At 37.8% G+C, this 26,945-nt stretch overlaps 3 protein-coding genes and 1 long non-coding RNA gene across 10 annotated transcripts; 2 read left to right on the top strand and 2 right to left on the bottom strand.

Annotated features, from left to right (window-relative positions):
• The first annotated feature begins 184 nt into the window (after window positions 1–184).
• LOC121058222 lies at window positions 185–4,367 on the top strand. Its single transcript, XR_005814121.1, has 3 exons — window positions 185–270; window positions 2,865–2,945; window positions 3,844–4,367. It is a non-coding gene; the product is annotated as an uncharacterized LOC121058222 (long non-coding RNA).
• Window positions 192–6,226, bottom strand: RBP7 (retinol binding protein 7). Of its 2 annotated transcripts, XR_005814120.1 has the most exons (5): window positions 6,067–6,226; window positions 4,245–4,423; window positions 3,844–3,990; window positions 2,865–2,945; window positions 192–270 (listed from the first exon to the last, which is right to left on the bottom strand). XR_005814120.1 is itself a non-coding variant. In XM_040533486.1 (4 exons), the coding sequence occupies exons 1-4, from the start codon at window positions 6,137–6,139 to the stop codon at window positions 3,495–3,497; spliced, it is 405 nt and encodes a 134-aa protein (XP_040389420.1). In that variant the 5' UTR covers window positions 6,140–6,221; the 3' UTR covers window positions 3,295–3,494. The 2 variants fall into 2 exon arrangements, 1 of the variants encoding a protein (XP_040389420.1); XM_040533486.1 differs by lacking the exons at window positions 192–270; window positions 2,865–2,945 and adding an exon at window positions 3,295–3,545 and having other exon boundaries at window positions 3,889–3,990; window positions 6,067–6,221.
• A 2,861-nt stretch (window positions 6,227–9,087) lies between these two features.
• Window positions 9,088–17,234, bottom strand: NMNAT1 (nicotinamide nucleotide adenylyltransferase 1). 3 transcript variants are annotated; one of them, XM_040533477.1, is made up of 5 exons: window positions 17,099–17,234; window positions 13,911–14,078; window positions 13,228–13,411; window positions 12,401–12,546; window positions 9,088–11,813 (listed from the first exon to the last, which is right to left on the bottom strand). In XM_040533477.1, exons 2-5 carry the CDS (start codon window positions 14,032–14,034, stop codon window positions 11,413–11,415), a joined length of 855 nt encoding a protein of 284 aa, XP_040389411.1. In that variant the 5' UTR covers window positions 14,035–14,078; window positions 17,099–17,234; the 3' UTR covers window positions 9,088–11,412. The 3 variants fall into 3 exon arrangements, with proteins under 3 accessions (XP_040389411.1, XP_040389412.1, XP_040389415.1); XM_040533478.1 differs by lacking the exon at window positions 17,099–17,234 and adding an exon at window positions 16,799–16,910; XM_040533481.1 differs by lacking the exon at window positions 17,099–17,234 and adding an exon at window positions 14,315–14,357.
• LZIC (leucine zipper and CTNNBIP1 domain containing) lies at window positions 16,444–24,477 on the top strand. Of its 4 annotated transcripts, none has more exons than XM_040533485.1 (7): window positions 16,444–16,549; window positions 17,976–18,119; window positions 19,224–19,359; window positions 20,442–20,540; window positions 21,208–21,303; window positions 23,140–23,221; window positions 24,072–24,477. In XM_040533485.1, the coding sequence occupies exons 2-7, from the start codon at window positions 18,019–18,021 to the stop codon at window positions 24,128–24,130; spliced, it is 573 nt and encodes a 190-aa protein (XP_040389419.1). In that variant the 5' UTR covers window positions 16,444–16,549; window positions 17,976–18,018; the 3' UTR covers window positions 24,131–24,477. The 4 variants fall into 4 exon arrangements, with proteins under 4 accessions (XP_040389419.1, XP_040389416.1, XP_040389418.1 ...); XM_040533482.1 differs by lacking the exon at window positions 16,444–16,549 and adding an exon at window positions 16,793–16,903; XM_040533484.1 differs by lacking the exon at window positions 16,444–16,549 and adding an exon at window positions 17,160–17,291.
• The last annotated feature ends 2,468 nt before the right edge of the window (window positions 24,478–26,945 follow it).

Here is a 26,945-nt window from a genome sequence, read left to right as displayed (position 1 = left end):
ACCACTAAACCGCACTGCTAAGCTCTACATCTACACATTTCTTGAAGACCTCTGTGATGACTCAACCGCTTCCCTGGGCAGCCTATGCCAGTGCCGCACAATCCTTAAAAATTATATTTGTGTGGAAAATATTAATCTTTTCTTTCACTTTCTTTTCTTTCCCTGTCAAAAATCGTACTCCAGTTAGAGAACAAAGCGGCCAGGGCTGTGCTGACTTGAGGTGAGTCGGATGTTTGCTTCCTGCTCCGTGTTACATCAGTTACAGGACAGGTAGGCGAAAAGAAAAGGGATTTGGAAAGTTGCTCTTTTGGAAGAGGACCAAAAAAAAAAAAAAAAAGGGAGTTGCATCAGCAGACTTGCCCATAGGATGAACAGTCACTAGTAATAAGATCTTAGTAGACAGCTCTGTGCCATGCCATGTAGTTTGACTCAGCTGGTGAAAGAATCCCATAAAGGAAGGACAACAGGATATGAGACGGAAGCAAACCAGTCAGTGTGAACAAGGAATCAAATTAAGACATATTTCCTTAAGTACCATGAATAATTATAAAGCAATACAATTGAACAGCTCTGGGTTTTTTATCCATATATGAGGCAGATATCCTTGCTATTGTATTTCAGCACACAACTTTCTTAATTTGATAGGAGCTTTTTATTTTTTTGAATAAAAATGTTTTTTGATGACTTAACCAAGTTGCCCAGAATGGAGAACAAGTTCTTTTGTAAATAATTGGATCATAATATATACTGCTGGTCTTTTTGTTGAACACCTACCCATCCTTACCATTGATTTTAGATTATGTTTTATCTCGTGTTTCTTCATCTTCTTGGGACAATGTTTAATTTTGTTATATTTTATTGTTTGGAGTTGGAGCTGTAATCTAAAACACTTGCTATTTTGTTCTTACACTAAATTACTCCAGTTTATTCCATATAGTAAGTACACAGAACATTATCCAAGAAAATGACTAGGGGACTACACACAAATGTATGTCTTAAAACACAATTTTTAAATATACGCTTCTGAGTGAAAATTAGTAACTTTGATGGTGCTTCTGTTGCTGTCATGGTGACACCATGTCATGGTCATATACCACCTGTATAACTAACTTTTTTCTTTTCATATAATCTTTAAAGAAACTGTTTTACAGAGTGTGAATCCTGTCTTTTCTTTTGAATTTTTGTTGTCTATTTTGATTGTAAAATCCAGAAGACAACACATATCCTTCAATTCACCCATCTATAAAGTACTTTTACATGCAGCCGACATATTTTGAACTCATGTAATACACATAGTCAGCAGTTACACTGACTAAAAAACTCAAAGGTTGGTTGCTGAAAAAGTTTCACCATCAAAGCTTTAGAGATAATTGAAGTGGTCTGAAACACCTTTGAATAAAACCCTTCAAGTGCTTACCTGGGGAATTTTGTTTCTGTCCTTCAGTTCTAGAGTTCAAGTGAATGTCTTCTTGGCAAAAACTATCTTAATATCTTTATTTATTTATTTATTTTATTTTTTGGCTGGTTACAGAATATAGGACTGTTCCCTTTCTTTTTTTCACCTTGAATTTCAGGATGCTTAATTTGTATTTTATAAAAGCATGCAAAATGGTTGGCATAAAAATGAAATTATAAGCAGTTCTCTCACTGTAGTAGCTTGTCTCATCCTCAAGATCTCCAAAGCATCCTCAAGTGAGTTCTGCATGGCATCGCCCGCTTTCAAATTATCAATTTGAAGCAGGAAGGTAGCAACAAAAAAGTAATATCACAGCTGATAAGTCTTCTATAGTTTGTTTTTTTTTTTTTTTAGCAAAGGCTTCTGAATAGCAGCCTTACTACTGAAGTATTACAGTTCTAGTCATACCGTCTTTGAAGATTGCATTTTTCTGATTTCTACTTGGATTTTCTCCCTGTACTAACAGACTTCTTAAGATCATCATGGCCTTTCTGTGTTGCTTCTCAAGTACATCTGATTGGAACATACAACTTCAAGCTGTGCAGTTTAAGCATTTTTGCAATATTTAACACTTAAAATACTGCTGTTGGAAACCTCAATTTTAAATACAAAAGCAATGTGTTGCAGTGGTGCCATCTAGTGGAATAGTGAAGCCTGTGGCTGTTGCAGTACACTGCCGGTAGACATGACAGAGCAGATTTGAGGTATTAAGTGTTGTTTATATTAGAGTAACGTGGTAGCATTAATCTTATTAATCAAATAAGTAAAATCATCACTCAGTTCCATAAGGAAGACACTGTCAGGAATCATAGAATATATGTAATATTTTACTCCCTGTCCACCAGATTTCCCTGTCCAGAGTACGAGTTGTTTCTTCATATTTTAGAAGCTACTGTACCTTTACAGAGCCTGATGGTATCCCACGTAATTACCACAAATCTCACAAAATCTCACGATGTTTTTAAGCCCTTCAAGCTTCAACGGGTTTTGTATGCCTCATTTAGTAGCTGTAGTAATTCTGAACTGACAGTGAGGAAGAAGAAATATCTGTAAGATACTTATCTCTCAAAGTGTCAGGGGTAACTTCAGTTTCTACAAAAAAAAAAAAAAAAAGGAGTTCTAATTAATTTATTTTGCTTAAGCTAGATTTAAGTTAAACTCCTCTTTTTCCACTAGCAAGCCCATCCCTGCAATACTAGCGTTACCGGAGAGATATATTGCACATGCAACAAGTCGGTCTGACCGCGTAAAGGTATTTACAGGAGACAGAATTAAGCTTCTGCGCAACAGCACACAAGGTCAAAAATGAGAGCTATGTTAACCTAATTGAACAACCATGTGCAAGTAAGTCTTGAGTAGCATTGTTTTTACTCTGTATATGTGCTAACAGCATTCAATTGCTTTGCAGACTGGAACCTACGTGATTGCTCAAACCTCTTGTCATTATTGTGGGATGACACTATTTTGTCATAGGCTTGCTCCCCCTCTGGTAAGCTGAACTTAATTATTTTGTGAACAAAGCAGCTATGGCACAACATAAAGTTTACATAACACATTTAAAATGCAACCAAAGTTAACTTCTGAAATACTAATCTGCAGCTTAAGAAGTATTTTGAATAATGACTTCGTATCTTGTGTTGTCCTTTTTACTTTTTACCATTCCCAGAATTACACAGGTTAAGTTCTCCTCTTGTTTGATGTTGGCAGGCCTGTTTAGACTGTTTTTTTTTTTTTTTTTTTTTATTGTTCTGATTTAGACCAGTAGTTAAGTGGAAACCAAGCCCCATCATTTGTCTTTTTTCTCCTCCCCTCTGTCAATATATTCAGAAGACAGGTACTTAAGATTGTTTTTGGTGTTTATTAGCAAAAATCAGATATTTAACATGGCTAACAGACAGCATTTCCTGAGCCAGAAACATCGTATCATTTAGATTAACAGGTAGAAGGAATCGATTCTTGTCTGTACAGCTATCACTGGACATGAGGATGCATGGCCTCCTGTATATAGCTGTCTTTCCACGGTGACCAACACTCATATTCAAGCTCTCTTGAATACTTGTTTACATACTTGATTCTCACAACGAAGCTCCTAAAAATAAATAAATAAATAAATAAATAAATAGTAATCAAAGGGATCATCTCCAAAGGTGAACATTGACCATTTGCCATGAGTACTGACCATCACTCACCTGCTATGCTAATAAGTTGTGGTTAATATTCTGCATTTAACTATGCAGAAGAATGAAGAATGAAACAGTAAAATTGTTACAGGTAGACAAGCTGAAAGCAGAATGTGTTTCTTATGTACTGTCAATTACATATACTACTGAGCTAGAAGAAAACTTGTGCATGTTATGACCACAATAAAGACTGTATTTTTGTCATAGATACAATTCTGAAATATATATAAAAATCTGAAGTAAAGCAAATACCAGGTGGAGGTCATCTCCTTCAAGCCAGTGAGTCCAGCCCCTGTTCTTCTTCTCACCAATCTGGACACAGACAAGTTTGTCGTTGTCCCAGGTAACTAAGCTCTGTTGAAGAAGAAACAGTGTTCCTATACGTTATCTCAGTTCTGAAGTACACCTAGTAGTTAATATCCTTTCTGATAAAAAAAGAGGACTAAATACTATTGTACAGGAAAATGAAAATAACTCAGGTTCCTGCCTCTGTATCACACTAGAAATAGTATTCTTGATAACTTCAGCCAAAGTAGCAAGATTGATCATGGCATCTTAATTCTCTAAGAACTTCTTGATTATTATTATTTTTTAATAGTCAGTCTTACCTTGCATTTCCTGTTATCCAGGCCTTTATTGTCTTCTTCAAACTCTTCTCCAATTTTGAATTGGAGCATGTAGTCTCTGAATGTGCTTGTGGTATGGATAGATAACATGTCCCCATCCTGTTTGATCACTTTCTGAGGCTTCAGCATTTTTGCTATCTTGCGTGTTGCAAAATCAATACCTTTGACAGGAGAAAAAAGGATAAGTTGTGCTCATCACCAGCCATTCTGACAGCCAGGATTTACCTTTATTGCTTCTAGAAGCGTTTCTTAAGAATAGCTTGCTATGCAAGGGTTCGATGGATTTTTTTAGTTGCTTTGGTTTTTTGTGCTGTTGGTTTGGGTCCCCCCATGCCAAACTGTTTTATGTTATACAGTTCAGTGAATGTTCTTCAAAATTTGATTTCCCCACACATACCCCCAAGAACCCCTTCTTTATTAGATACAAGGAATAATTAATACCTATTCTTTCACCCTTTTTAAAGAGGAAAGGCATTATTCAAATTAACAAGAATTTTTTGTACACTGTACCTTAGAGTCAAATGAAAGACAGTCCTAAAATTGAATTACTCAGGCTCATTTTCAGGACATGCCACTGGCTATTAAGACCTTTTGAGTGCAACTAGAAAACATCACACCTAAAATATTGCCTAGTTATGGGTAACGATCAGTTATCTTGAACATCATCCTCATGGTCTTGGTAATACTGGGCTTGAAGTATTGCTTTTAGGGTTTATTCCTATTTTTCTAGTGAATGTTTATTTATTTAGAGGAACAAACTATCTATTTGGCAGACAATACTTACATGCTCCAGTTTTTCGTAAGATGGGGTGTTAAATTTCATTTAAAATTCCTTTATATAGGCAGACAATATTTACTATCATGGAAAAAAGTGAATCTATTCCTTGTAAAGAAATTGGTTTGTATTCAAATTGCAGAATAGACCTTGGGAATAAATCCTCATTATGGAGTACCCTCCTCCCCCTGTGACAACACAGCAGGATGAAGAAAGGGGAAGAGTTTTCAACATGGTAAAGCTATCAACTAGACGATTAAAGTAGGTCACCCAGCGCATATATGGATAGAAAAAAGATTGCATTCTACTTGTGCATGCAATTACCTGCAAGCGATACTGCTAGCAGTCAGCTTACACAAGTCTACAAGGCAGAAAGAGGTGGGAGAGGTAGGTGAGGGGAAGGGGATATGCAGGGTTACCTGCTGTCAGTCTATAATGAGCTTTGCACATGAAAGCTAATAGAGTACCAAGAACTTTTAGTTCTCATTACAGCTTCATTAGTATCTCCATAAAGATCTGAATGAGATAAGAGGTTAACTTCAAGCACATGAGGAAAGGGATAGTTAGAAGGACTGCTCAACAGGTCACAGAATAAGTGAAGTCTTTTGTGAGCTGTTTAAAGGTTCATGATACTAAGCAAAACAGTTGCCTTGAATTGACAAATATACAAGAACTTGTTTGTTATTTAGTAATTAACCCTAAGACATAGGGTCTATAAGTTTGTTCTGGAAAGCAAGAGAAACTTAGTAGACAGGGAGAACTCTTCCTCATCTCTGATAAAAAGTATTCAAAAGTTCTACTTTAACAAGTACCAGGCTGAGAAGTTCCTGGAACCTGCCAGGATGCCTGGGTTACAGGCTAAAATAATTTTTAATGCTATGTAATTAATCAGCAAACAAATATCTCTCCATTGCTTTTCTGGACAAAAAAGCTTTACCAATATCTAGATTTTAGAAGAACTCGAGCATTTAAATTCAGAAGGAATCTCATGGGGGAAGGAAGAAGGATAGAATGAGGTATTTCACCTACCTAAAGCCACCATATAGCCTTCAAAATTGTCATTGGTGACAAGGTTCCAGGTTCCACTGAAATCTACAGGCATTTCTAGACTGCAGAAAGAAGTTGCAATCAACCCCTGAGCAAAAAGCAAAAATAAAGAAATAGCTTTCCAACCAGGCCTTATATGAGGAAGACTGTGGGTGGAATTACACCAGAGATCCTTTTTGATGGAGGGGAGGGGTACTGTTGCTGAGCCAATAGGTGACAGGATATTTGTGGATTAGCTTCGGCTGGGTTGGAGGGAAAAGTTCACAGTTTCTGAAATCTTTGTATGGAGCAAATGTTATTAACCCAAGAGTCACAGTACAAATGAAAAACTGGTTAAACTTCTGTCTGTCTTGTATACTTTAAAGGGAAGCACGGACACAATTTGTCATTAGTCAGATTTCTTGTGTGTATATTGGATATGGGGGTTTATGATTTGAAATCTACATATTTGTTGAAAAGGCGATCTACCCACTGCAAATTCATGATGTGTTTGTTTTAGCAGGCAGGGGTTGACTGGTAAATTGTTCATGGTACTGTATCTGCAAGTCTTAAAGTGGTACTTACGATACAGTACTAGAACTAAGTAGAATATCTCATTGGTTTACGTCTGGAGTGAATAACAGGCAGCATTGTTGTCTAGGGGCTGTAACAGGAAAGTGAAAGACCAATCGTTTTTGCATATGTTATTCTCTAATGTGACTCTCAACACAACTCTGCTGTGCCACAGTTCCATCCATTTGTGTTCTGTACTTCTGTTAGTTATATCTTAGATAAATAGACATCCAAGCACATGGGAAACATGAAGAGTGAACACCAAATTCTCTGTTTTGCCTGGTGCTTTTACCAGACAGAAAGTTTATGTAACAGCTAAGCATGAGACAACAGATCTAGACGCCTGAGCTCTGTTCACAGTTCTACAGCTCTGTATTTATTGGTTTTTCTAAAGGAAAGAAGTCCTTTTCTAAATGAAAGAAGTCTAAAGGAAAGAAGCCCCTTTCCTTGCAATTCCCATTTAACTCCTAAAAACTGCTAATAACAGTAAGAAATTCAAAAAGTACTCATGTAGACAGAAGATGTGGCTCTCCCCTTGCTTTTTATTCTTGACGCATACAGTAAAGGGGAGATCATATGGAGCATTAATCCTGATGATGCTTTATTAGGTGCTATGCATTGTGGCAGAGTATACAGGGAGTATAGCACATGGTGCAGCTGGGAAGCTTCAATATTGGACTTTATCTTCAACGAAGTGAAATAAATTCCTTAAGTGATGACCCAGTAATATATTTTGGAAAATGAAATAGAAGAACACTTCACTTCAAAGGGAAATGATATGTGAGGAATTTGGAAATAAGACTTGAACTCCTACAGAACACATACAATTCTCCAGTCACTTGCAGTTCTTCCATCTGTGGCCACTTTTTGCAAACTGTATGCCTTATTGTGACAATTTACAAAGTACATTTAAAAAGAAATAGGAATTTAATAACCCTGAAATAGTAAGCACTCTAGAATTTTGAAGTACCAGAGTTCCTCATCTGTAAAATGGGGAAAACAACAGTTCCCAAAATTGTGCATATGTTTTAAGCGTCAGCTTAATCCTACATTTTAATTTGTCAGATGGGACAGTACCAATCACAACCGTGAAGGCTACATTGAAAGAAACCCCCAAAACTGATGGACAAGGGAAATCTTAACTGCTGCTAGTAAAAAGAGAATTTGGTATTCTGAATCTTGAACGAAAAAAATCACCTATAGCTACTACATTTACCTGGTCACTGATACAGGTCAGGCTGAATAAAAGGATAATATTTTGCATAGAAAATTGTTTCACTGAACTTTAACTACATTTTTGGAGCTGACAGTTTGACCTATATGACTCACAGAATCATGTGAGTAGGAAATTAGGACGTCAAAGCTTCTTTCCTGTTTGCAGATGGATATTGTTCTCTAACCTATACTAAACTGGGAATGGTACAGAGAAATGCAAATTAATGTTTCCCCTGGACTCCAGTAGTAGCATTTCACCCACAATTTGTTATTACGAGGTTACAATACTAAAAGAGCACTGTTGCAATACTACTGACTCTTCCAAGTAAAGAGAAGTCAGTACTAGTATAAATCCTCCACAAAAGTCTGGATTAACTTTTTAGTTGAAAATTAAGATTGTACTGATTGTCTGGGATGTGGTGCTTCTTTCTGTAAATCAGTTCTAAATCTCAAACTAAGATATATAGAGGATACTCAGGTAGCTATTTCAAGACTAAGCCAAGGATCTGTATCTAATTTTGTGAGAACTCCCTAATGTCCTGGCCACCTCCTGTGATGGTTCATTTCATCTTCCCTTACAAATTCCCCTATTTTCCTTTTTTTTGTGGAAAGATATTTTTTCCATCTCCATCTTAATTGTTGTGCAGCACTGAGCATATAAAACATTCTGCCAACGATGTGGCCTCATTACAGAAGTAAATTAAATGGTTCCTACTGCTGTTGCAGTATTTGTAAAATAATTTGAATCTGAATTACTTACGTGGTATAAGGACCCTATGTTCTCTTAATAGAGTAGAACCAAAAGCAATAATGTTAAGAAAGCAAGCCTCACTTTTCTTGCAGAATAGCTGTGAATGCATTACAACTCTTTCATAAAAAAGTTCAATGAACTGCATGATTCACAAACCTTACATTTACAAGTATATACATTCTCTCTTAGATTTAGTCCACTCTTGCAAGTTTTACTACTTGAACATTTCAGAATATGACACCTCACTGACTGTGATGCTGATACTTAGAACTGATTGGAACAGCAGATTGTCAGTATATGTTTACTTCTAGTGTTGTAATAGGGAGATTTCCAGATCCCACTGGTAAAACAAAAGATCAATATTCACCACAATTTTTGAACAATATTCTGTTTTGTATAGACAAAACAATACTGACATCATTACTACTTAAAAGTTATGCAGTCATCAAACATCAGATTTGGTTAATGATTAAAATTATCATATTGCATGCAATTTATTTTATTGAAAGACCCATCACATAAAACTACATTAAAACCCAGTGAAATAACTGTCTGAAGATCACAGCTTTATAAACATGCAGTTAAATATGCAGTTTCTCTAGAATTATACAGTGCACCAATATATACCAGTGTCATTATTTAGAAGAATAATCCTAAAGTGTAGTTTTACTCTGAAAAGTGACCACATAAATGGGGTGCTTTCCTACTGGAAATATCTGCTCTGTTTATTCAGAAGCACACTAGTTGACGTGCATGCTGAAAATAAAACTTTCCTGCTCTCTGTTCTTGTCAACCATTAAGACAGACAACAGACGAAAGAGTAACAGAGATCTTATCCTTTCACATGCACCATCAATAATATAGTTTATCTTCAATGGCAGTTTGATGCTAAGGTGTGACAGAGGGGCTTAATATGTCCTTCAGTGCCTTTGTAACTGTTGATGATACATGAACCCAGCCTCATTATCAAAAGACTGTGTAAGTTTGCCTAAGCTCTAAGGGAAAAAATGGCAGACTGAGCACATTTGATGCAGAAATCACCAAGGGAAAAAAAATAAGATCTATGATGCTACTCTATGTCACAGTAGAGTTACAGATGACCTTCTAAGCTGTGCCTTGATTTTGTTACACTAATGATCTCCTTGTACATTCTCTGTAGATGGCGTGCCTTTGAAGAGGGGGAGTTAGAGAGTGACCGTGGTGGAGCTTGGCTGCCCACCCGAGAAAAACCACCACAGATGGCCACCTTTACAGGCTAGACCTAGCAGAACAGAGGTTCTAGTACATGGTAATTTTATAATATCGTGGGGCTCCAGGTTTGTATGTGTGATCCTAGCTCCACTGCATGTTACATGTTCTCCCACTAGAGTCTTTACTCTCCAGTTGGGTTCTATATGAGCCCTGCACATTCTAAGGCAACCCGTGATTGTTTGGCTGTGTTTGGCTTGTGGCTTCCAGATTCACCCTAAGCTCTCAGTGAAGCCCACACCTCTGCATTAGTTTTTGGGAATCACATGCCAGGGAAGGAGGATGACAGGTTGTCACAGTTATGATCCCAAAGCAAGTTCATGGTTCTAGACTTGCCCACCAGCACCTACGCTCTGCACACCAAGAACTTCATGTTCTGTTGGCTTTGTTGATCTGAAAAATGTGAACAGATTTGTCTTGAGGAGATAGTATGAAAAAGCTGTTGACCTGTTAGGTAGCGTCTTGGAAACCTTGACATTTTTATTAAGGCACATAATCCAAACTAAAAATGGGATGACAGCAAAGAAAGGGAGGTAGAATTATATTACCATGACATTCACAGTGCCTCTTTAGTTTATATTCACTTAATACAGACAGTATGTTTTTAGATTCTAAACCAGATTTCCAGCAAAGAAAAACATTTCACTTATGAACAGTCCTAAGTGTCCTACTATTTCTTTTCAACTCCACTAACATAAAAACATATCTAGCTATATACATTTGGCTCAAACGTAAAGGCTCATTTATTATTTGAAATAAAGGGACAACTGTCTGAGAATCTGCAATGACACTATTATTAACTTCTTTCCATTAAATCAATGGCTATAAACCAGTTTCTGAAGTAGGTCCCTCCTCTTGTGAGAAACATTGTTGAACTGAACCTACAGCTCTGGAAACATGAATGGGAAGGTAAAGCACAAGGCATTTTGGGGAGCAAACTGTGTGAGAGCAAGTAAACGGGCTTCATATTTGAAAGGCAGGCAACTAAAAGCATGATCTATCTAGTGCCATTTCAGCCAGGAGTAAATTTTTCCCTTCCAGGGTATAGCTAAATCATTTCTTTAAGTTGCATCATATGTTAGCAACTTAAAAAGTAATAATAATTATAGGGATTTACTATCAGTAAGTGGTACATTTTGAAATGAAATGGCTTTATTACTTACAGCACAGTTATTAAAAATATTTGTGTTCTTATTTTATAAATAGCAGTCAGAGCGGTCTGAGTTAAAACACATCAGAACATTTTCATTTGTTCTGTTCATCAATTTGTACTCTCATATACCACTGTGAATTCTTGTATTTAGTTCATGAACTGTGACAATATGCTTAAAAGTGAAAATCTTCTAACTGTATTTTTAAAAAGGATTGTGTAGGCCCAATTCTTAAGCAAACCAAACCTCAACAGCAACTACATGTCTACTAAAGCCACAGAATTTGCCTGCTATTTAATAAAAAAGTCACCAAAACCAAACAGGCAAATAAAAACTAAAGAAAAAAAACATTTTCCTCTACTGAACTAGTACCTTTTCACAGCAGAAAGTAAATTCGCTGTATAGTGCCTGTTAGTTCTTGGAATCACTTGCATATTTTTGTAAGGGAGCTAAGACAACCCCAGCATTCTTGTCTTCACTCTCTGGATTATATAGATTATTTTTTTCTATGTATGCCTGAACTACATCAGGCACTAGGTAACGAATGCTCTGGCCTCTCCGCAATGCTCTCCTGATCCTGGTGGAGGAAATGTCATTTGTGATCCATTCTTCCACAAGGTGAATATTATTCTTATGTCTCCACAAGATATCAGATTCGTAGATGAATTTCTGAACGTTGCTTCCAGCCCTACTGATGCATACAAGGCCATGATTTTGCACAATTTCAGTGATGTCCTCCAACTTCCACAGGTTGGGGATCCCAAAGGATTCCAGCACGTCACTTCCACAAAGCAGTTTAATCTGTGGGGTACCTTAAAAAGAAGAATAAATGAGAAGCTGGGCTTGGTTTAGGCCACCAGATTTTAGCTAGCTTGATGGGGACATTTAATACCTAGGCTAACTCTTCCCATCTTGGTTAAGATGAAATTAAAATAAAAAAAAGATTCAGAGCATATAGTTTACAATTAGTAGCCTTAACACAGGGTTTCTCTGAAAAAAGGTTATGGAAGTCTTCTCATGCAAGAGGACCAGAAAATATACTCTAATATGCTTATTTAGCTTTGGGGTGAGTCAATCAAAGGATCAAAGTAAAAGAAAATCTAGAGAGGATTTCAGAATAGCTAATTAGGAAGGGATACTATTATGGTTTTAAAACTTTATGTGACACTCCATAGAGTTACAGAAGAGGAGCTAGCTTTTGCATGGCAGGGGGTGGAGGGGATTGCATAAAAGGAAAGAAAAAACAAGCAAAAACCACCTATTTATGCTTTGGGATCTAGATGAGTAACCTTTTTTGCTAAAATCATAAACAAGAAGTAGCATAAAAAAGTTACTCATCAGCACAATTCCCTTGACATAGCAACTATTGTTAAGCATTTAATTTGCAAATAGACTTAACTTTTTATATCTGGACTCTGATTTTTTTTTTTAATAGGCTCGTGTCTATTTGGTTCCTGTTTCCTCTTCCGTCCTGGCTTTGTTAAAGGTAAAGCATTCTGCGGACTATTAGTGGGATCAGAAGACAAAAGCTTTTGATGATGGTACCTGCAAAACAGAGGTATTTTAGATATTTTAAAGATGCAAGAGAATACAGGGAAGAGTATTATCTACTAAATAACCTTTCACCACTTCCTCTTGCAGTGTCTTCACAGAAAACCCATCCAAGAACTGATCTGCTGAAAGAAGGACTTCTGAGAGTTGGCTTATAAGGTGGTAAAAGTGCAAAGATTTCAAAGCAACAACTACAAGATTTGTTTCCTTGTTTTTAAAGAAAAAGAAGAACCTCAGTTAAGTAGCAGTGACTGAAAGAGCGAAAAACATTAAATAAATAAATAAATAAATAAATGCCTTTAGATGATTCTCATGCCAACCTTTAAATACACAAATGGGCAGCCTAACACAAACAAAATCAAATGAGGGAAGCTTGCATAGCTTATGCCCACCCTATTTTAGTCTCTGTTCTTTCCTTGGGAATATCTTTTCAGCACAAAAACTAAATAGAGCCTAAGAAAAAATATATGATCTTAAAAATTGTTCACAGGCACATTTTGTGTACGTTTAGGACTAATATTGCAATCCTTCATTTACAATGTTTATACAAATAGTATTTTTGACTTCACTGAGTTTATTCACATGATTTGGGGTTAGTTTAACTTGTAATAGCTAACACCATTCCTTATTATTCTACAGGTTCTTGAGACTTTTTAGGATTTTGCAGAAGAATACCTTAAAACTTTTACTGTTTCCAACCACTCACTCTGGGTGCTTTCCCAGTCATCAACTTCCACCCAATCTGAGTTTTTAGTAGCTAATTTTGCCATGGTTACTCGGTGATCAGCACTGATCAGACCTTTCTTCTTATATGCGTCACTTACTGGTGAAATTATTCCTTTGATTACTTTGTATTTTCCTGTGGGGAAAAAAAACGCATATCACACAAGAACATGAAAAGTGGCTGAGCAGATGTTATTTCCACAGTACTGTATTTAAACTATTACACACTCATTGTTCACTGCAGTCTCTAAGAACATCAGTGACAGCTCTAATAACTAGCCCAGTGGAAAAGTACGGTATATTTCTGCCACTGTACAAGGACGCACAATTAAATATTCAGTAAGAAATATAAGAAAGATATATCTCTATGACATCTACTCATGCCTTTCTAATTTCAGAAAGAAAAACTATAAAACCAGTGTTTTAGTTCGTTAGAATTAGTAAAAGGCAGCAAATAAGTGAGACTGTATTTAGCCTACAGGAGTCAGTAGGATACATACTCATTCTAGCTTCAATACCTAATTAGTTTTCCAAAAATATCTATCACTGTCAAACAGGCATAAACAAAATATTCACCTTAACATTTAAGTGTCTGGATAGAGAGCTGTTTTAAATGATATAAATTACCATCCTACCTGTTTCATCAAAATAGTCTTTAGCCAGCTCAAATAGCCTGAGATGCATGTTGGTAATGGGATTAAAGGACCCACAGGCCAGCAGTACTACTTCAGTCTTCTTGTCGGGATCTTCCATAGCCATTCCTCACAGCTACAGAGCCAAGAGGAGAATGTTGGGCCTAGTTACTGCAAGAGAGATTAAAAATAGTTATTTCTACTTACTTGTGCTGCCAATAAGCAGATGATTTCAAGGGCAAATTGATCACCGTATTTTCCTTCCATCAGCATTTGGCCTGTGACCATTCATGTGATACTGCATTATCCAGCTTTTAAGAGATTAAAACCACTGTCTCTAGTTCTTCCTTGTTATTCCTGAATAGAATGCAAGGAGGACGACATATGTAACAGATATGTGAACCTAACTTTGCCTTGTCCATGTATTAGCTTGGCAGTTGCAATTCCTTCCTATATGCAAGAGAAGGAAGCACCTTTAAGAAGTTCATTAAAAATGGGCAGCTCACCAAAAGAGAGGCCAGTGTACTGCCCACTCTAAAGAAAAGCAGCTTGTGAAAAAAAAAAAAAAACAAGCAAATAAAAACAACCAAAAAACAACCAAAAAATCAGGAGGAGAGATTATTAAGGTCTCCAACTTCAGGACAAACTTTATTAGAATGTCTTTTTTTTTTTCAGATGCTAATGCCAATCAACTGCCAAGAGACATGTTTGCAGGGAACTTCCTTACTTCTGGTGCTTATAGAGGGGAACAGAACATCCTCTGAGAGTTCCCAGTGCTGCTGATGTACTTTGCAGTGAATATTTTCAGCAAAATCTACATAATTATCATTATATTGAATTAAATTCCGGAAGAGAGGAGGGTTAACATTTCTTTGTTTAGGATTTATTTACATTTTACGTGTTCCTAGTATGCAGAAAGACAGTGCTATGGCCTAAACATGAAAACAACCAATCTACTTGGTTTTGTGGAAAGTGGGTACTGTGTATACCAGTGGAACTAATGATAGAAGAAAAGTGAATTTTAAAAAGTTTAGTGAAAGCTGCAATTAAATACCTTTTTTTTTCCCTTTTTAAAAATACAGCAGCACTGTTTCAACTCTGCAACCTGAGTTTCAGAAAGGTGTTTAAGAATTGGGGAAAATAAGGAAATTTCACCACTCGTCTTTTTAATTTCTCCTCCCACTGCATGGATTTTTGCTCCTCAGTGCTTCATGAGAACATTCTGGCTTGCCAAGATGGTTTCTCCTAGGCTGGCCCTGAACAAGCACATGAAAACTGGAATATATTATGGGCCATTCTCCTGCTTGTTACTGTTTGTGAGATGTCTGAGGCATTTGTGTTGAGCACTGAATAGTCTGCCATTATTTCTACAGCACAATCTGCCTGGAAAAATCCCACAAGGTCAGCCTCACGATCAGTCTTCTTTGCAAAGAAACAGCAATGCTCGGTGCCACCACAGTGGTGATATATCTCATCACAGCTGAATCTTCTAACAGCTCCTACCTACTAACATCAAATAGCCCTTGAATAAAAGGAAATCCTGCAAGGCATCTTATGAGGTACATTTTGCAAGTTTTGGTACTTTTCTGTGCTTTTGAGTTTCACAAACTTTTAAAATATTCTTTATTATTGCAGAGTAGTTCAGCATTTGAAGGGTTTGGTGTTACTTGGAATGCAGTCTTCACAGGGGCATCAGCTAGAAGAGTTACTATGGGAACAGGCAAGGAAAGGAGTTGGACTTGCCTTTGTAATGCATAAAGCCCCACTTGCTAAAGAAAGTGACTCATACTGCAAATTGGAAAAGGATTGATTTTCTGCTTTAAAAAAAAAAAAAAGTAAGGGAAAAAAAAGGAAGATTTTAAGGTGAAAATGTATAGTGCCTTCTCTGGAGTTAGTCAAACGTCCTTGTTCATCCTTTTTTGCACTCTTTAGAAACAGGCAGGTATTGCATCATAAAATCACCTTGTAGCACTGCATATCTGCATAGAAATTAAGAACATAACAGTATGCCCATACCCTCAGCCTCCCAATCTGCGTTGACATCCTCTGTCTAGGACCATTTGCATAGAAAACAGCTACATGGCTGATGTGGAGAACAGCGCAGATGACAAGAGGTATTGTGATTACTGACGCTATTTTGTCATGGTTATACACAGCATAGTACCTACAGAGCTGGGACCTGCTCTGTACGAAATGACCTTCATACAGCTCTAACTCTTTGGTATGAGCTATGTGCACAGTCAGTTAAGTGTGGTTTGTTTCACAGCACTGCAAACAGCCACATCCGTTATTGTTCCCTTATATCAAGTACTAAATAAAATGTTAGTAAAATCTCTCTGTAGAGACTTTAAAAGTAACAAGGTAAGGCTGTGCTCAGTCAATGTTTCTGTAAGCACTGGATGCCGTGGATCATTTTCACTTTTTCATAAGGAAAAAAATGTGCAATGTAATGTATATGATCCTTTACATGTATGTTTACATAAAATCTCAGCATGCTTATACGTGATTTCATGTAGTGTGCACCACTTGCAGCCCTGACACTCGACATGTATTAGCACAAACCCCATCAAGATGTGCCTACAGCAGATTTTGGCAGTCCTGAAAACCAAGCTGTTCGCTTCCATGGGTGCGCAGGCAGCGTGGTGAGTCCGCCTTGGCCTACCACCTTTACATTTCCGAGGCAAACACTCATTTATTAAGAACAGCCGAAGAAATAGAAAGATTCAGACGTATCACATTGTCAGCGTGCAGAAGGAAGCTCCTGCTGGCAGCTGCCCCGCGCTGGGCCCGCCGCTGCCCGGCCCGTTTCAGCAGCCACCCCCTCCACGAGAGCCCGGCCCCCCCGGGTCCCCTCGGTCCCTCCCCGGCCCCCCGGAACCCCCGTCTCTTACCGCCCGGGGCCTCCCGGCGCCCAGAGCCGCAGCGGGCGGCGCCATCGCAGTGGCCCCGGCGCTCCGGAAGCGGCCCCGCGGCGCCCCGCTCCCGGCCTGCCCCAGGTGAGGCGGCGACACGGGGCCGGGCGGCGGGAGGGCACCGGGGGGATCCGTGTGGGGCTCGGGCCCCTCTCCGCGCTCCCTGCCCTGCCTGCGGGCGGCCCTGCGGCCTCCCCTCCCTGCCCCGCGGAGCCGCAGGCCGGGCGGTGCCGGCCTTGCTTCTCTTCCCCGTCTCCTCCCTCAGCCCTTCGCGTTTACCGCTCGTCTCCCGCCGTGGCCGCGGGAGGGTCGTGTCTCCTCCCCGAGTGCCTTCCAGAGCCGGGGCGAGCCGGTGGCATTCGTGCAAGTGCTGGGAGCCGGCTGCTCAGTACCGGGGGAGCCGGCGTGTCGCCCGGGTGCAGCCTTCGGATCGTTGCGCTGAGGCCACTTGGCCTATTTAATATCCAAAGAAGCGCGGATTTTCTCTAGAACGTTCTAGTTTTCTACGGCTAATGGTTTCAACTGGGGTGTTTACGTGCTTCAAACTCCTAAATTTGGGTTGTTGTCTCTTAAGTAGTTTCCCAAGGGGCAGTTGTAGAGAAGGCGAAGAATAAAAATTGAGGAGTTTTAGGATGCAAGGAGACGGCCTCAAGATGTGCCAGAGGAGGATTAGGTGGGATATCAGGAAGAATTTCTTCACGGGAAGGGTGGTTAGGCGCTGAAACAGGCTGCCCAGGGAAGCGGCAGTCGCCATCCCTGGAGGTATTGAAGAGACATGGACTTAGGGATGTGGTTTCCTGGTGGACTTGATAATGTTGATGGTTGGGCTTGATGACCTTAAGGGTCATTTCCAACCTAAAGAATTCTATAAGAGCCTACTGTTTCATATAGAGAGACCTGAAGTCATTAGTAATTGATGCTAGGTTTTGGAGTCGTTTCTATGTGATATAGCTGTTTGAGTTACTATCTTGGTGTATGATTTCATGCTAGAAAAAAAAAAGTCCTGTAGACCCAGCCTAATATTCCAGTATTTCTGCTGCTGGGATCTCGAAGTGCTTTTATTAGACATTCCGTCATCAATATATTGATCAATTGGATCACTTTAAAATATGTTTTAAGGTGTTGATACGTAACAGTAACACGTTCTTTCTCCTAGGAGTGTTATGTAACAACTTCGGATTTTCTCATGAAAACTGAAAATGGCTTCAAGAGGAACAACAGAGACCACTAAACTAAAACAGAACTTGGAAGAGCAGTTGGATAGGCTAATGCAGCAGCTTCAAGATCTGGAGGAATGCAGGTAATAGAAGTAGATGCTTTCCTCTTAAATGGGAATATTTTTCCTAAGTGGTTGGCAGAAGGGAACTGTACCTTTCAAAAGTCTTGTGTTTTTTTGTTTTTGCTTTGTGTTTTGATGTGTCTTTATTTTTTAAAAACTATGATAGGGTGTTAGTATTAGGTAGTAAAAGTGATGTGGAAAAAAACATTTTGTATTAAGGTCATTCTATTGTCTTGAGGAAAATGAGGGCAAAAATACTCATTACTATTTTCTTTGAAATTTTATATTTCAGTGGGACTTGTTAACTTGCAGTAGCTGTTCACAGAATTCTCAGTTTTCATATATGCTTTTTTAATAGCAGTTATTTGCTTTTGTGTGCTTTTATTTTGCTTTGTCTTATAATTACAGATTTGGTTGTGTATTTTTTTCCGTGGTTTGTTTAACATCTTCATGTGATACTCCTAACTCTTTCGGTCTTCGTAGGCTAGTAAAATTTGAAATAGATGGAATTGCCAAGGAATTTTTTTTTCCATCTCATTAGTGGTACTTAAGCATCCTGTCTGGTTTTAGATGCTTTCTCTGGCTATAATTCTAACTAGCCTAAGCGATACATATTTAATGTATTTTCAAGAACAGTTCTGTGTGTCATTCTTTGAGTTTACCAAGGCTTAAACAGCAGGATTAAGGGCTGACATTTTTTTTTTCCTGAATTGCTTGATGGTTTTGGGGTGAAGAGGTGGGCTTTTCAGATAATTTGATCCATCTTACCTTTAAGTAAGGCAATCTCACTGCATTTTTTTGTTGAGATCCCAAATAAATTTTTAAATGTTGCACCATGTGTTTAGTACCTTGTAGTTGTCAGTGTCTTTTTAATGCAAGTGAATTTGTACAAGCAACACAACTGCATGGACAACTATGAAGAGGTGCAAAAACAAGAAGCAAACTCATATTCATGAGCCAAATAACAGCTAAGAGGCCTAGAAGCAGAATAACGTGAAGTGATGTGAATATTTTTATTGCTATTTGAGGATATGTGCTTCATGATACACCCTGATGTCCTTTTTTTCCATATTACATCTCAGCTTTAATCCTGTGATTTAATACGTCTTGTTGGCTCTTCTTTAGAGAGGAACTAGATGCAGATGAGTATGAAGAAACAAAGAAAGAAACTCTAGAACAGCTGAGTGAGATCAATGACTCACTGAAGAAGATTATGTCTGGAGATATGACTTTGGTGGATGAGCTCAGTGGCATGCAACTGGTAAAGATGATTCTTACTCAGATCTGTCTGACTGATGTGTTATTAAAAGTAGGTTGTATTCTGCTTGGACTCAGCGAAACAGGAAATAGATCTAAGTGGTCTGTTATAATATCTATACAGGGGCACGTGAAACCTGCATCTTTGCACTGAATGTTTTTATTATTTAATGTATGTGTACATATTAAAAACTTGGTTAGGTCTCTTCATTTTACAACAGGAGGGGAAAAATAGTATCAGTGATAACACTGTAGAAGAAAAAATGTGGGAAACTGCAGGGCCTGAATATTAGAAAAAGTTACTAAATAATTTAAAAGGTGTGAGAGACAATCCAGGACAATATATGGTGAGAAACGAAGTTCTTGCCTATTTGTTAAGAAGGGTGAAGATAGCATTTCGTATGCTCGTATCACAGGTTTGTATTTCAGAGAGTCATCCCAGTCCAAATGAAAAGACTAATGGTGACTGTAAATTCAAGTTCTTCTGGTGTATTGATCTTATTTTATGTCAACTTCTAAACTTTTGATCCATTTTCTGTCTTTTCAAGTGTTTAATGAAAGCATGGTTTGTTCCTTCCAAGCCCTATGTTTTGAGCTCTGTTTCCAGAGAAATGATGATTTGTTGAAAAATAACTGTGGTGAGATTTAATATAATAGCTCTGATATTCTGTAGAGTATTTTGAATAGCAACAGGAGATGGACCTCATCAATTACATTCTGCTTACTCTTAGAAGAACTGTACTTGTCAGTGCGGGCATAAAAACTGCTTAAGATAGCACAGCACATTCACTTGTGTCCTGATAATATCAGGAAGATGTTGGAAATTTAATTAAGACCTGGACTCTAATTAAAAGTTCCACATCTTTTTCTCAGAATAATTGCACCAATTAGTGGATTTTTCAAGCCCTGCGTAAATGTTGGATATTTTTTTCATCTAAGTTCTGTGGTTATGCAAACAAAGAAAAGCTCTCTTATCAAATGATGCAGAGGATACTAATGATGCTTTCCAGCCTTCATTAATCTTGTCATGCAGCTATAGTTTATGATTGCTATTAGTTCTGGTCATTCTTGTTCTTTTCCTTGCAGGCAATACAAGCAGCCATCAGCCAAGCATTTAAAACTCCAGAAGTAATTAGAATGTTTGCAAAGAAACAACCAAGGCAATTGAGGACAAGGTTGGCAGAGGTGAAGGTTTCTGTTTTACTTTAAGAACAGTTTATTAGAACTAGACTTATTTAAATTTGTAATGATTGCAAGGAGAGTACCAAGTGTGTTAGGAAACTTGGTGATGGCATCACGAGGAGCTAAAGAAGTTATCTTTCAGTTTGTCCAGTTTCGAATGTTCATTGTGGTAATGGGGACAACAATGTATATGAGTTGTTCTCTATCTTGCTGTTTCAAAACAAAAATGTGGTTAACAAAAAGTGAGCTGAGTATAATTGCAGATGGAAGATGTGAAGAGTTTGAATCTAGAATTGTGTTGGGGGCATTTGAGTGCATTCGTGTTTCAGATTATGACTGAACTTGAGATTTAGATTAAGTGAAATGTGATTCCCTTGTGTATCAGTGATGTGTGAATCCATAATTTTGGATTAGAAGAGTTTCAAGTCTTTTATTAGAAGAATTTCAAGATCAGAGACATGGAGAATGCTAATGTCAGGTGCAGAGTATCTGGAGAATGTCAGAAAAAATGTGCAGCCGTCTTTTAAAGTATAGTTAGGTCTGTCCCTTACTTCCATGGGTACCGTGCTTACTGATGGTATGTTTAGGCTGTTGCAGTGGTCATGCTGTTTTATTGAGTGAAACTACTGGGATGTTTATATGATTTGACTTTTTATTTCTTGGTATACAGATGGACAGAGACTTAATGGTTGGGAAATTGGGACGAGACCTATACACGCAACAGAAAGTTGAAATCCTGACTGCCCTCAGAAAGCTTGGTGAGAAGGTAAAGTGTTAGTATGAAAGCTAGTTGATGAATAGACTTTTTTATCTATATAATGAAGACAAATCTTATATATTAAAATAAGAAATTACAACTTTTTTTTAATGAACAAATCCTAAAATGTAGCTTGCTTTCATAGCAAACGTCTTGAAGCACTCACTACTAAACATGCCAAATAATATTGTACATTTATATAAGACTATTACTATCTTTGTTGGGCCATAGGAGTGAATCACGTAGAAGCTCATACAAGATGATGATACGAAAGCTGCAATACGAGTCTTTTACTAGCTAACTAACGCCTATCCACCTAGCAGGGACTGTCAAAGACTTTTGACACACATTGAGCTTCAACTCAGTTCTGTATTGTTGATAATATCTGTTCCTTGGTGTGAGATATATACATTTGAGAGGTAGATGTTAAACGTTGTATTTCCCCAATAATCGCATCAGTGTGCAGAACAATCCTGTTTTTTTTTTTTGTGTGTGTGTGTGTGGTGTGTTTTTTACCGCTAGAGGGAGGAAGAGAAGTTATTTCTTTTTGTTGAAGGTGTATGAAGAAAATGAGTTGCTGTGTGTCTCTGTAGTTAAACTTTCCTAGTAAATGAGGGAATGTGATAGAAAATATCAAGTGTGGTACTAAAGGGAGGTACGTTCCAGGTAAGTGATACTAGCAAGTGCTTTCCGTCAGAATATTGTTCTTGTTAGACTGTCAAAGGAAAAAAAATGTTTTGGAAACATTTAATTAAGATTTGCATCTAATTAAGATTGTGAACTGAATGTGTGAAGTTACCTAGACCTGGCGTGAGTTCCTTGGGTCACCTCAGACAAGCCACTATGTTATGCTTTGACAGCCTCTTTATCTTTTAAAATGATCAGTAACCTACTTCACAGAGGACTTCCCAGGATAGCGGTTTCACATCTATTCTGAATGTGACAAATGTTGGTAAATATTACGTGCTTGTCTGCGCTGTACTGCAAAATGTTAGGTAGTTCGATGCTTGCTTATGAAATACAGCAAAGACAGGTAACTAGTAGTTTTTTCCCTACATCTGTCATAATTCTCAATGTTTGTACCTGATGTTCTATTGTAGCCTGTACTTTTAATTGTTAAATTGACACAATTGCTGTGGGTAGTTTGACACATTTAATTCTTCATCACTTTAATAAGGATGTATATCTGAGGTACTTAAATGAGTGAATTTTAACTTAGATATCTGAACCTTTCAAATGTAGGTTATTGCTTCGTTATTGTAAATATTTTATGGGCATCTGTCACCAAGGCATCAGAACACAAACATAAAAGCAAAATCTACATGTGTAAATGTCACTGATGGTTCACAGCACTTTAAAGGAAGAGACGGTTTTCTAGGTCACTGACTCTTAGTGTGGTCAAAGCTGGCTGTGGCTCTGTTTTGGCTTTTGTCAGTAGATGATAGGAGGTGAGATGCTTATGAGAGCTTATTAAGAAGCTTTGAAGCTTCTTAAATGAGAGCTTAGCTCATTAGTGTATGGACCACATGACAAAAAAAGTGGTTTGCATCCTTTGGCTAGTTTTGGTACAGAGATGCAGGGTGACCATTTCATCAAAAATTATCACTGGAGGGCTTGAAAACTTAGTGGTGCATACACTGTCCTTTCTGAACTGACAGAGGATATTGAGGAAGGTAATTCAGTGCAGGGCAGTAGCTTGCGTTTTTACTTTGGCTTTTAGTATTAGATAAAACTGCAAATTGATAATCCCTGTAAGCTGTCATGTTTCATGATATAGATGATGGGAATATGGTGGGGATATGCATAGTTAAGGTATCAAGTTCAGTTCGGCCTTTTTTGATTAAGCTGACACCTGATGAGGAGACCTTCTTGTCAGCAAATGCTGGTGCAGCCCTGAGCCAGTTTGAGAAAGTCTCCACTGACCTTGGTAAGTTTTCATTCTCATAAATTCCAATTTCTTTGCCTCTTCAAACAGTGATAAATAGAAATACCTGTGATTCTCTATGAAACAGAAAATACAAGCAAAAGATTCATGCCATTAAATTCTGACATGCGTTTTTCGATTTTATTAACAATAAAACTCTGATACACTGTCCATGAGGGAAAAGAAATGCAGCAAATAAACTCAGTGCCAAAAAGCCACAAAAAGGCAAGTGTTCCACATAATGCTGAAGCCTTGAATGCCCTGTCTCAAGTAGACATATCACTCGTACAGTTAAACAATACTTTTTTGCATTAATGACTCCTCAGGAGAGCCTTTTCCTCTGCTTGATGCAGAGAACGCTGCAATTACTGGCACACTATCAAAATAGAGCTTTAAAGCACTCTTCTTGCCATGATTGTTGTAATTCTAATCATGTTGACAAGACCAAAAGTTCGTGTATAATATGCATTAAATAAGCACGACACTTCATTCTATTTTTACTGTTAGAATTGTGATGAAAGAGCTATGAATGGCAGGAATGTGCCAGACTATGTCAGGGTACAGATGAACTAGTTCTGTGACCGAACTCTCAGTACTCCTCTTTCTGAGTGCAGGCAAGGTGGGAACCCTGTTGATCAAAATGGTGCTTCATTAGCAGCTCTCTACATAGTTTTGGAGCTGTCCAATCCAGTATATCTCTGCTTTTTCTTTTTATGAGCTCAAGTGTTCTGCTTTTCAAAATGCAGGTTTGATTTCTTTTGATTTCAAATGTTTTGCTTGATTTATATTGTATGTAAGGAAATTCTCTAAAATACAATTTCTACTAATACTGAAAATATTTTTCCTTTCACAGGATCAGGAGACAAAGTTTTTGCTCTAGCAAGTTTTGAAGTAGAAAAGGCAAAACAATGAAGAGGTGTGTGAGGCTCGAGTCTCTCCAGTTGTCAGCAGCATTGGACTTCTGTCGTTGTAATTGTTTTTTCTATTTTTAAGATGTTGCAAAAAAAAAAAGGGGGCAAAACCTATCAACAAATCCTAAATCTCCTGGGTTCTTAAACAGAAGATATGAAGTAAAAAACCTTAAAGTGCACTTGGTAACATTGGTGTCTGTGTACCTCTCAGTAACGTAAGTTCTGAGGCTAAACACTAAGTGGTACTCTAAAAACAAAACCTTGTTATGACTGTCTTTGAAAAGAATCGGCTATTTTCAACTCTTCTGAATGTGTATTTCTCTAACTATTAAATACGTTTTTTTTGCATGTGGTTGTACCAAGCAGATCTTTTTTCAGGAACAGTCCTAATGAATGAGTTATTTTTTGGGTGATTATTTAAGTTGCTCTCGAGTCGTCTTAATTTTTGTCTGGGCCCCCTACTAAGTATTTTATACTAGGAATGCATTGCATCTTTTAAAAACTGACATAGCTTATTTGAAGTACCATCTTTCTACAAACTGTTTGCAGAAGACCCAAAATGGGACTGTATGCTGATCGTTGGCCCTTGTCTGCTTGTTTACTGTGCACATGAATGAGTGTCATTGTGTCCCAGCTTTGATTGACAAACAATGGAAGCCCTGTAGAGAGACTTCTGGAGAAATTTAACCTTCTGTGTTGAAATGACAGGGCATTGCAAGGAAATGGCAATGAGAAGCCCTTTCTGTGACCTCTTATTTGAGCTCTCGGTGTATAACTGCATGCTACCATTATTTCCCAGGATTTCTGAGATAGCATGGAATAACTTTAAAGTAGAAACAAATTAAAAAAAAAGAGTGGGGGAAGCTCTCGTTAGATGTTGATGCAACTGTAGCTGTCTAATTATCAGGTGGTGGTGCTGAGCAGAGAAGAAGGTCAGTGCTTCCACAAGGAAGTTAGAATCCTGAATAGTTTCAGATTATCGGATGATTTAAAATCTTGTATTGTTGAATTTTTAGCTCTGATTGAGGAGAAACTACTTGGGACTCTAGATCTGTGTTTAACACTGATAAATTATTTTTTATATTTCTTTGTAAAATCAATATTAGGGATCTTGTTCTTCCAGTACTGGCAGCTTCATGTTTTAATTCAGCACTATTTCTCCTTATTTTATCACTAGCTGAAGAAAAAGGATATGAATAGAATACAAAAACCTCTGTGATCGTCTTAGCTATTAACACTTGCATCTTTTACGTCTTAACAGAAAGAGGAGAAAAGTTTGGCTTTTTTTATGAGTGTTGCTTCTGAACCTAGAAGCAGTAAATCATAATTTTTTTTTTACACAGTGTAGCTGCATGTAGACATATCTGTTCAGCTTTCTGTTTCTAGCCCATTCAAAAATAAGCAATTCAAAAAGAATTCAAATATTGGATAGTTTTTGGTCATTTGGACTAGATGTTGTAACAGGGAGTTAGCACTTCCTTTCTTTGGAGAACTTCAAAAGTGGAGAAAGCACGTGAAGCATCATTGGCAAAGGGAGCATTTGGCTGCAAGAGAATCGACGTGCTGTTAATACAGTACTGGGAGGGGGGCAGAGCACTGGGACAGGTTTCCCATAGAGGTTGTGGAGTCTCCTTCTCTGGAGATATTCAAAACCCGCCTGGATGCCATCCTGCGCAACCTGCTCTAGGTGATCCTGCTCGGCAGGGGGGTTGGACTGGATGATCTTCAGATGTCCGTTGCAACCCTGTCCATTCTGTGATATGGCACCTGTCAGAGAATGTGTAACTAGCCAGTTGCAGACAGACAATTCCCCTTGCTGTAAGATGGGGCAGAAATGTGTCAAGAGACGAAAGCTACCACTTTGCTGCTTATACTCCACATATGATGTTTTTTTTCCAAGTGATAAATTTGTATTTCCTTAAACAAGAGCAAAGTACATAAGCAAATAACCAAAGGCCACGCTGTTTATTCTAACTTGCCAGAAAATAATATTAAAAAGAGGACATTTTTGTATTGCAAAGCTGATAGGACAACAACATTGGTGATAGTCAAAAAATAGGCAGTGTGCCTATTTAAATTTTAAGCATGTCTCTGAAATTGTGGCTCTTCATTCAGAGGTTTTGTCTGTCATGGTAAAAGCAACCTCCTAAAAACATGATTTTAAGTTTTGAGTTTCTGTGAACGCATTAGGAACCTTGACAAGCTAAACGTTTTCCTGAATTGTTGTTGAATTAAATTTATCTTTTTCCTGCTGCTCTGTAAAATGTAGTAACTCCTGTCACAGTAACTTTGTTGCTAGAAAGAAAAGAATGGCAATAACACTGGAAAGAACTCCTAGGGAAAAAATTATATAGATTCCATCTTGCTAGTGCTTTGGGTTATAAAAAAAAAAATAAGAAATTCAGGTACCAAAAGTAAGGATGCTACCACATTCTTTTAGAATTGGTAATGGTTTAGAAACCAACTTTTAAATCCAAATGTTGAGTGGATTCAGTACCAGTTCTTGATGGCATGGCTGTTTTTGGCAACAGTGGAGTTGTCAGCATTGTTGCATTTGTCGGCAATGAAGATGACTGACTGTTTTGAGGAATCCTGTGCTTAATGTAGTGCAATGTCAGTGTTTTACCTACTGTGTGTGTATCTTAGGCTTTTATAGCAAGATCCGAGCTTCATTGAGAACTGCCATTAAACCGAGTGGAGTAAAAATAGTCTTAAATGTAAATAGTCAACTGTGATGTTAATGTCTGTCACATAATAGTCACTTCGAGAATAGGTGGTTAACATAGACTAGAAACAGAAAATTAACATGATCAATT

Source organism: Cygnus olor, chromosome 21 (assembly GCF_009769625.2).
Source record: "Cygnus olor isolate bCygOlo1 chromosome 21, bCygOlo1.pri.v2, whole genome shotgun sequence".
NCBI classification, from domain to species: Eukaryota; Metazoa; Chordata; class Aves; order Anseriformes; family Anatidae; genus Cygnus; species Cygnus olor.
Note: the sequence above shows the minus strand (reverse complement) of the source record. Positions and strands in the feature narration are given on the sequence as shown.